This window comes from Anser brachyrhynchus, assembly GCF_964034855.1.
Source record: "Anser brachyrhynchus genome assembly, chromosome: 1".
NCBI classification, from domain to species: domain Eukaryota; kingdom Metazoa; phylum Chordata; class Aves; order Anseriformes; family Anatidae; genus Anser; species Anser brachyrhynchus.
Window position 1 is genome coordinate 211,687,113 of NC_137694.1, and position 9,790 is coordinate 211,696,902.

General features: G+C 48.1%; 1 protein-coding gene across 1 annotated transcript in view; it reads right to left on the reverse strand.

The window, feature by feature from the left end:
- POLD3 (DNA polymerase delta 3, accessory subunit) overlaps positions 1-9,397 on the reverse strand; it is a 27,852-nt gene extending 18,455 nt beyond the window's left edge. Inside the window, exons 1-5 of the mRNA XM_080574382.1 lie at positions 9,204-9,397; positions 7,837-7,892; positions 6,411-6,513; positions 3,829-3,868; positions 2,076-2,208 (exon numbers count right to left, since the gene is read on the reverse strand). Coding sequence (XP_080430508.1) covers positions 2,076-2,208; positions 3,829-3,868; positions 6,411-6,513; positions 7,837-7,892; positions 9,204-9,263 — 392 coding nt within the window. The 5' untranslated portion in view covers positions 9,264-9,397. The remainder of the gene's footprint in view (positions 1-2,075; positions 2,209-3,828; positions 3,869-6,410; positions 6,514-7,836; positions 7,893-9,203) is intronic.
- Positions 9,398-9,790: the final 393 nt, after the last annotated feature.

Below are 9,790 nucleotides of genomic sequence, written 5' to 3' on the forward strand. Positions count from 1 at the left end.
AGCTGTACCCAAAAATAACTGAATTCTGCTCCCCACTGTGCGAATCACAGGCAAGGCTTTCCAGATTTCCCACAGAAATGCCACAAAAGAGCACAGACTCACGCCTTCCACGCCGGCGGATTGCATGGCGTAATTTTTATTTGCGTAAGAAATAAATCGGCTTTCTGCCAATTAATCGCCGTGCCTCGGCATTAGCAGCTCACACGCAGCCTACTTGTACGCGGGTCAGAAACCGAAACGGATCAGCAAACAACACCTCTACAGCACTTCTGGGCTGCGGCAGCAATCCCTCAACATCCCAGCCTTTAATGGAAGGAGAGGAGACGCTGAAGGGAAATATTCCTACTTTCCTTTCTACTTTCAGCCTGTTCTCAACACGGTCAGCGCGGCACTCTAGATGGCCCTCGCTCCTACTCCAAACACACTCGTGAGCAACACCAGCAACTCCTCAGAGTACAACTAACGCTTTATTGTCAACGCCTACAGTGACGGTGCAGTGAGCACACACGTAAACCTTCCGCATCCCAAGCCTCTGGGAAGTCACCTTGCCCTGCTGCTGCTGCGCGACTACGGCTTACGGGCTCGATCCAAAATTCGCTAAATAATCGCTGAAAAAACAAGCAGTGTTTGGACCGTGCTCCGCAAGCAAGGAGCCGCTTCCGCTTGGAAAGCTGACGTTAGTGACACGCATTAAAGCCCGCTGTTTATGTGAGTATCTCTCGCCACCTCCTCCGCCTTCACAGCAGAAGAGGTCCCATACAGACATAGAAGAGAATGAAGATCCTTGCCCCGGAGCTTAGGAGATATATGGACTGAGAGGGAAACAGAAGAAGCCAGGAGGTTCCCTTTGCTGTAAACACGCACATCGGCAGACCTCTGTCTTGCGCAGGTACTGCGGGGATCTCGTCCCAGCTGCAAGGGGCGACTCACGTAGCTACCAAGTCCAAGGGAGAGGGAGCGTGGTCAGTTTGAATTTAGTTCAGCCAGGCCACAAACGAAGAAGCTGCCTTCTTCTCAGTTCGCTTGGGAAACGCCGCTCCAAATCCAGCCAGAGAATTAAACGTAGGCTTCGGAAAGAGATTTCAGAATTGTCTAAACCTTCTGGGTGTACGAATCTGGAAGGCAGGCTCCCTCCCCTGAGGCATGAGTATCACCACGCAGGGGTGCCTTAGCACAAAGAGCAAAGAAACTACAGCCAAAGAAACAGCATACATCCTCCCTGAAGCTGGGCTTTCTAGCACTTACCGCGGGATTGACATTCACGTTTGAAATACAGCTTCGAGAACATTATTTTCCCAACCACTCTCTTGTGAAGGCAGCTACGTTTCTACTCTTCTATCCTACACTCTTTCTGTGACACGGCATTCAGGCACCCCGCTTCTAAACCAGGTCGGTCACAGCACCGTACGTACTGAGTACATCAAGACGAAGCCGGCAGGGTGGAAACACACACAAATGAAAAGCCCCAGCAGCCAGGAACCACTCAGGAGGTGAATGTATGTCCTCTGGAGACTGAAGTCCCTCTGAATTCTAAGCAACCTTTCTCTATTTCAACCGCGAAGGACACTTGTGCTGCTTGCTCTGTTTACACTCCAGGCTTACGGAGAGTGGGTTTCTGAAAGTCATCTTTTAGAGGTGGAAGAGACCAGTGGATGAAGGCGCAGTCTCACAAAACAGAAGGCAAGCTCAGGTTAGTGCTTGCCTGAACGCGTCGCTCCTGTCTCTGTATGTCTGTTTCGATTTACTCCCCCTGTGTGACAGAGAACTGGATAAAAACGATCGTGATTCAGTGCGGCCTGGAGATAAGAAAAATATTTCTAGCCATCAGACAAGAAAAGTACTGGAACACTGCTGGAGTAACAGAGCAAGTGAACCGACCGTAAGCTGGAGATAGCTCAGTTTATAAAACAACGATACAATTTATCGTCTAGGGACGGGTCTGGCATGACTTCTTCTAGCTTTCTAAAAATTCAGGCATGTCTCGTAACCGCTGACTTCTGCCGAAGCGCACCGCGTAACAACATCTCAATCTCCAATCACGTAGCGTACAAAGAAAAAAGCAAGACATAACTCACTTGCTGCAGTTGTGCAGGTTTGTTTTGACAATGTCATAGTCGGTGTTGTAGAGCGGCCCGCTGTCTTTGAGCAAGGCTTTCTGGATGCTGTAAACGTGCACGCTTGCAATCGTGGCGAGCTTAGACTTCATTGCTGAGTGGAGAAAAAGAAGAAAAGTCCTGTTAGCACAGCCTTTAGAGAATCAGGGGGCAACTTTAAGTATCGTGCTCTGCCTCCGACGGCAGAAACACCGACAGACAGTCAGTCCCCGTGACGGCAAGGACCTGCAAATTAAAATCTGTAATTGTACCTTCCTCTAATGATCACTAACTGAGAATTCAAGGTAACAGACTCCACGAGCCTGTCGAATGTGTTTTCTACTGTACACATGTGGTTTTTACACAACCGAATTGAGATGATCTCTCAGTGTTTACCTTCAAAACATCCAGTGTCTGGGATTCAGATATCATATACGATTACCCAAGGCTGAGGAAGAATATAGATAGCGATACCTCAACCCTGCTGCAACTGTTCCCTGCCACTGAAGCAGCACCTGCTGTTAGGACTGGTGTTGCAGTGTTTTCTTTCATAAGCTGCTGAAATCAATGTTTTATCTCCTCTATGCTGTTTAGGCTGCAATCCCCTTGAGACAAGAGCTGTTCTCTTCTTCGAAGCTGTTCTTTAGGAACTCTCTGTTCACTGCTCATATCGCTCTTTCCACACGGCCCTGGTTTGAGACAGGGCTTCTAGGCGCTGCAAAAACACACCCGGTAATCGTTTCTTGGGGCCATTCCTAGACTATGCAGCCCTGCTCCCATCACAAACCTCAGCCTCTTCCAAATCTAAGTCATACCCCTGGCCTGTCTTCTAATACAAAAAACCACAACAACCCTTTCCTCCACGGCAAAGCAGAACTTCACACAGCACGCGTAATTCAACGAGCACGACGGGCGGTAGTTGCACTGCTTGACAATCTACTGCCCTGGTGAAGACAACTCAGCTAGAAACCCGCTTCAGGTTTCAAAAAGGAAAATACCACAGGTCTTTCAAAGTCAGTTCATTAATATCGATATTAAAGGTCACAAACGCCACACTACGTTCTCAAATGCCAAAGATGTTACTTGGAAGCGATGAGGAGCCTGCAGATGCGTTTCAGTTGCTACAGGTCGGATCTCATTAGCAGGACCAGACGTGGAAAAAGACAGTAAAGCGACTGAAAAAATACATGGGGACCAGTTTGGGACGCAGCATCACAGTGGTGGGTTTTGATGTTGTTTGCTGCTGGTTTTGTTTTGATTTTTTTGCATACTTTTTCCTGTGAAAACAAATACCTCAGGCAAAAGCGGGAATATTCTCAGGGGATATTAAACTAACATCGAGACCTTGCATTCAATCAATGATAAGAATCATCTCCTTCAGTGTCCTTAGAAGCCTGAGGGCTCCCACTTGGTCTAAAACGCTGTGAGACACTGCTGTGCACTGCTCATTTACTGCTGCCGTGAAGGAGGAGCCGCCTGTCAGCGGCAGGGAGGTGGAAAAGAATCCCTGTCGAGTAAAATGTGCAACCCAGAAATCAGACCCAAATCACAAGTCTGTAAAGTTACGCAGCTGTTGGCTCAGACACTCAAAATTCTGAGAAAAAGCTAGTACAAAAAGTACACACCTGGACCCGACCGCTTGACGAAGCATTTATGTGCAGATGGCAAGTTCTGAGCTTTACTCACTTCGCTGTTCTTTCAAAGAAAAAAAGCACAAGTTTCACGATCTGCTTACCTTCCAGTTTATCCTCTCTCACTACTGCGACCTTGTGGCACTGTAAAAAAAAAAAAAAGAATAAATTGCAATCTTAAAACTTGAAAAGATCTGTTGTAAGACTGGTATTTTCAGTTATCTATTGAATGAGAAAGCCTGCGGACTGTAGGTGCAGCTTCACAGAGCTCCGCCAGCGCCTTTAAACCACCCTCAGCCGTTAGTTTTCCCAGCTGTATCCTCCTGCTTTCCTAGGGCACTGTTTCACAGATAAGCAGAAACGCTCGGTCCTCCGTTCCTGACACCAGGAGATGAGATATGGACGAAACGAGAACAAAACAATTGTGCAGCAAAGCCGAGAAAAGCAAAGGAACGCAGCTGAAGACCAGCTGCTGGAAAGCTGATGCAGTAGCCACATATATTAAGATTGCCTGTAAACTTTAACATAGCGTTATCTAGCACAGGCAGGGCACCAGAGAAGCAGGATGCGATGAAAAAGATAAGCGTTAATTTAACAGCCAGAAACGAACGCTTCCAGAAGCGTGCTCTACAGCCTGTGCTTTTTCCAGTCTTCAAGGACTACACCTGCTCTCTGACATTCGACAGGCTGCAGTTCGTACAGAGAGCATCCAAACAGACAGGCTCGACAAAAATCCATCCATTAATTGTGTGCGTAACTGCTACCAGGCTATCCAGCAGAAGAACGAGAGACAAGAAAACGTAGGCGACCTGAAAAAGTAAAGAAAGATCAGCAGCCTTGGTCCCCCACCGAGGCTGTATAAAGTGGCAAGCACACAGCGTGCAGTGCTCAAGACACGAGGAGAACTCTCTGTGAGGGATTTCTAGTCCCTTCTCCTGACAGGGAGCTCTTGTAGCTGAATGCACAGCCTTGTGGCTACCCCTGCTGACAGCAGACAGCAGTGCAGGGGGACCAGCAGGCACAGGGCTGGATCTGAAGCACTCTCATCCGTTTCCTCCCAGTAACCGACTTGTGCCAGACGTTACCCATCTGCTGCTCCAATGCCTGCACGTCTGCTGGAAGTATTTCCCAGATTTTCCAGCTCTGGATAAGCCTCAGGCACCCAGTCCGGGGAGCACTGAACTCCTTCCGCCGTGTCACTGCTGACCTTTGAATTGTTTTTCTCTGCCCCTACAACCTACTGCTGGAGGTCGTCTTTATTAGAAGTCGCTGGGACTGTAGGGTTCAAAGCCAAGATATTTAAAGATGAGGTGGGGAAAAAGAAAAAAAGTGACCTTGAAGCATTTACCTTAGTAAACTTTTCTTGTTTTAAAAATACTGCTAAGACTGAGTACAAAAAAATAAAAATAAAAAAACAGTATCCTCCGTATCCTATGTCAGAATTCACTTATTGCTATTATTAAGTTTGCCCTAAGGTGTTTAAAACTGTGTGTTTACGAACTTCTCGCTAATTCTAGTGAGCCAGGAGCTGCTACCTCGTTATTTCCAAAAGAAACCAGGGGAAAAAACCTGTTAAACTCAGGTTGTAGGTTGGCCACCACTGATACAGCTCTAAAAAAAATAAAATTCATTGTACAGAGTTTACACAATGAATAATTACCTTCATTTTCAGGCAAATTTGGAGATGCACGGAGTATCCTATGCCTGTGAATCAGTTATTTAGAAGAACTGAAAAGGGTGGTGGCTGTTTCTCTCCCCAGTCTGCTGACAAAAGCCAGGGCACCCTGAGATGTACTAATCCTAAATGAAGACTACGGATCGCATTGTAAAAGATGTTTGGATATCTAGAGGTATGAACAGACACCTGGTGGAATGCTGAAGGCACTTAGTGTTCAGCTTATTAAACTCTTAGGAGAGCAAAGGGGAACAGGCAACCAATTCACTCATTTTCTTAAAAATAAAACCCTCCTGAGGTACCTACCTGAAATTATAAATGACATTTTGGCAAATCTGACAAGCAGTAACAAGAAACAATAAATACATTGACTACAAGTAGTTAATGTATTTATTTGCTTTGCTTAGCAAGTCAGATTATTTTTAAATACAAAATGTGGTTTCTCTTGTACACCACGATAAATAGTTACCTTATTTAACAGGACAACCTTTAACCGAATTCCAAGCTCTCTCCAAACACTACATAGCTCACTTCTACTCCATGGCAGATCCTGGAAAATGGATTAGCTGATCTCACAAGGGCCCCTCCAGACAATTTTCTAAAATCTGTTATCCGGTCGTAACAATAGGATAGAGAGATAGGAGTCCTAAGATTGATAAAGTCTTAATTTGATAAATTAAATTGATAAAATTCTTGATAAATCCATTCTTAAATTGATAAATTCTTAAGATTCTTCAGATCGGTCAATCTTAAGATTTAAATTAGTTAAAACAAAACCCTGGTTCAGCACTGCATTACCAAATCACGACCGACTGATCTTTCCTTCCCATCGTTTGTGTGTTGGGACGGAGACGGTGCCTCCGTTTGTACAGGCCCAGAAGACCCAGCACGTGGTGTCTGTTACTGGAAAACCAGAGCGAGTTCAGCTTCTGACCCAAAGATTACAAAAGGTTAGAAAACAAGGCAAGAGCAAACAGCTCTTAAGACACCTTCGAGAAATAAAGCACTCACAACGTGGCCGTTCTGGATGAGGTTTCCTGCTACTAAGTAGGTGACGTGAAGCTGAGCTCCCGAGTTCTCCTTTCGTTTCCTCTCCACATAATCGTACAGCATCCTGCACAAAAGAAACCAGTGTTAATCACCTAGAAAGGAAAGAGCTCATCACCGCCCCGTCTGCGAGGCTTACGTAAAAAGAGCAGAGCTAATCTGACACAGAAACGTTTTACACGAACACGGTTATTTTAACCGGGATTGAATTAACCTTATTGGGGCACCTTCCTCCCCTGCCACCCTGAAGAATCTCACGGTCCAACAGCAACGTTAACCAAAGGCGAAACGAATTCGAGCTGTCAAAGCTTTAACAGATGGTTGCAGGTCGTCTCAAATCCCCCGGGCAGCTTGTTCTGAAGTTTCCCCTTGAGAAATGCAGTTACAACCCAGCATTAGGAAACGCCCGACAGGAGGTGATCCTTGAATATTAACCAGGTTTCTTGGGCCCTCTGTCCTCCAGGGCTTTGTCTTGTGGTACTCTACCAAGCAGATCCCTGAGGAAGCCAAAGTCTTCTCTCCCAAAGCCCAGGGTAGTGAGCTCGCTGTGCTGTCACCTCGTTGCCCTCAGGATCCTAAAAGGCTCCATGTCATGGTCGCTGCAGCCCAGACTGCCCTTGGGTTTCACATTCCCCACCAGCCCCTACTTGGTGGTGAGAATGAGCATCTCTCCTCGTTGGATCCTCTAACCTTTGGAGTTGTCATCAGCGCATTCCTGGAACCTCCTGGATTGCCTGCGCCCTGCTGGGCTGTCCCTCCAACAGACATTGGGGTGGTTGAAGCCTCCTAATGAGGACCAGAGCTTGTGAACATGAGGCTGTCCATATCTGTCTGTAGAGGGCCTTGTCCCTGCTCAAAACAAAGCCCTGGAGGACAGAGGGCCCAAGAAATCACCTAAGTTGTTCAACACACACACACTGAGGAAAGAGACCAAACAATCTTCCAGCGCATTAGACGCCCAAGCTGATGTTCAAGCAGTTAGGATGAAACAGTTGAAGCTACACCACAAACGTTCCCTTAGGTCCCAGCTCTGGGTGGGGACAAGGAGAAAAAGTATTTATATTACGGGACCTGACGTGCTCACGCAACCTTCAGATCCTTAACTCTGCTTAGCCCTACCTGGCTGCGTAGAAACAACCCCAGAATCCTTGAGAGCTCGTACTTTGTTTTATGGAGTATTTTAAAAGGTTACAGTAATTTCTACTCCTCAAAATATACCCAAAGTTACACATTTAAGCAAAATTTGGAGAAGCAAACAATATTCTGAGGGTACAGCTGATTCCCCATCCTCCAGAGAGATCATTTTCATACGTTAACCACAGACATGAAAACAGTAATGAGCAAGGCTCTGACACAAAAGCAAAGGCTTGCAGGATGCACCAATACCTACTGTTTAGCCTGGTTGACATGAACTCCCAGAGTATAGCTCAGCCATTTGTACGTCACCTGGAAAAGAAAAAAAAGAAGAAAAAAACTTTAAGGAAACCTCACTCTTTTGACTGTTAAACCTCACATCCTCCCGAGGGTAAGTCGAACCCTTTAGGACCCCCCCTCCCCAGGAAACCCACCACAAAAACGTGTCAGAAGTGAGAGCACGTGGACACCCACCCTCCTTCTGTGCTACACTGAATAGATCTAACCCCCGAGACCTGAATAAACTTCCGACTCAAAAAGCTGTGTTTTTATGAATATATTTTAATAGGCGTGTTTCTGTGAATACCTTTTTGAAATGCCACTGCACAAACGAAGCCATTCAGTGCTCAGCTCCACGACAGAGACGAAAATGAAACAGCGCAACACCTGGCCAGGAGAAGCACTCGCCGTTCTCCCAAACCACCGAGGACTTCCCACATTTCCCCGTCACCCTCTCCTGTCACAAGGGACCGGGGATCTCTGGCTGCGCCCCGAGTCCAAGAGCACCACGCGCCAACCCTCCGGAGCCAGCAGCTCTACTGACTGGCTGCAGCGTTCGAACAGGGCACATCCTCATACCTCCTTCTCCTCCCACTCTGCCTTTTTAAAATCTAACCTCAGGCTAGGGCCTCTCCTGCCTCAGGCACGATAGTTAATGAAGTTGTTGTCAGCCTAGCGGTTTATGGAAATAAGTTATAATGTCAGAAGCAGCTCGTGTTAGTACAACTACTTTGACAGCCGCAAGGATGCACCACCTTTACTGGATCGGTTTCCAGGCTAAATTTTTATTTTGAAAGAAAACCAGACACACGTGGTCACTGTGTTTCTGAACCTTCCTAAAAGTAACAAGGGTTCAAGATGCTACAGGTGATAAATAATAACTGCTTTTAGGCTGACCCAGCAGTAGCTGAAATGGTGGGCAGGACCGCCTCAATCCCTTCCTGGTTTCAGGCACTTCTGAGTTTTATTTTTTGAGGTAAAATATCACTGTCACCACAGCGATTTTTGTTTGTTTGTTGAGGAAAAGTAGCTTATGGAGGATAAGGAGTCTGCGTAGAGCTGCTTTTCCTGTGATATGAATAATACCGCCACTGATTCCCTTCAGAGACACTAAACTATTATAGGGGGTTGAAAAATCCTGACATAAAAAGCATTTTTGGTCCCGTGGGAGTGGAAATCAGCACTGACGGCAACCTGTGGAGCTGGGACCCGTGGAAAAACTCCGTCACCACCAACTCCACCAGGCGATATCCAGCTCGTGGAGCTGAAACAGCTCCGGCTGGGGAGCGCGGCCGGGGCTGGCAGGGCGAGGAGGGCCCCCCCGCCGTACACATCGGGACTCACCACGCGGTTCTGGTCGGTGACGAACTCGTCGATGTTCTCCAGGTACAGCTCGTCCTCCATGGCGGCCGGATGGGGGCCGGGCCCCGCGCCCTTCCCGCGCACCTCAGCGCCGAGGCCGCCGGGCCGCCGCCATGGCAACGCGACGGGAGCCGCGCGGGGACACAAACGTGGAGCCGGGCGCGGAGGCGCCGGGAGGGGCTTGGGGCCGTCCCGCCCCGGCGGGTCCCCGCCTCCCGTTCTGATGGTCCCGCGTCCTGTTATGAAGTCACCCCCGTGTCCCGCTCACGTCCCCACAGCCTTGTGCTGTCCCCTCGCATGTCCCCCTGCAGTCCCCTCACGTCCCAGCTGCCTTGTGCCATCCCCCCAGTGTCCCCTTATGGCCCCGTGGCCTTGCACTGTCCCCCGACAGATCCCCACAGTATTCCCTCACATCCCCACAGCCTTGTACTGTCCCCTCACACATCCCCACTGTGTCCCCTCACATTCTCACAGCCTTGTACTGTCCCCTCACACATCCCCATTGTGTCACCTCACGTCCCCACAGCCTTACACTCTCCCCTCACATGTCCCCATGGTGTCCCCTCACA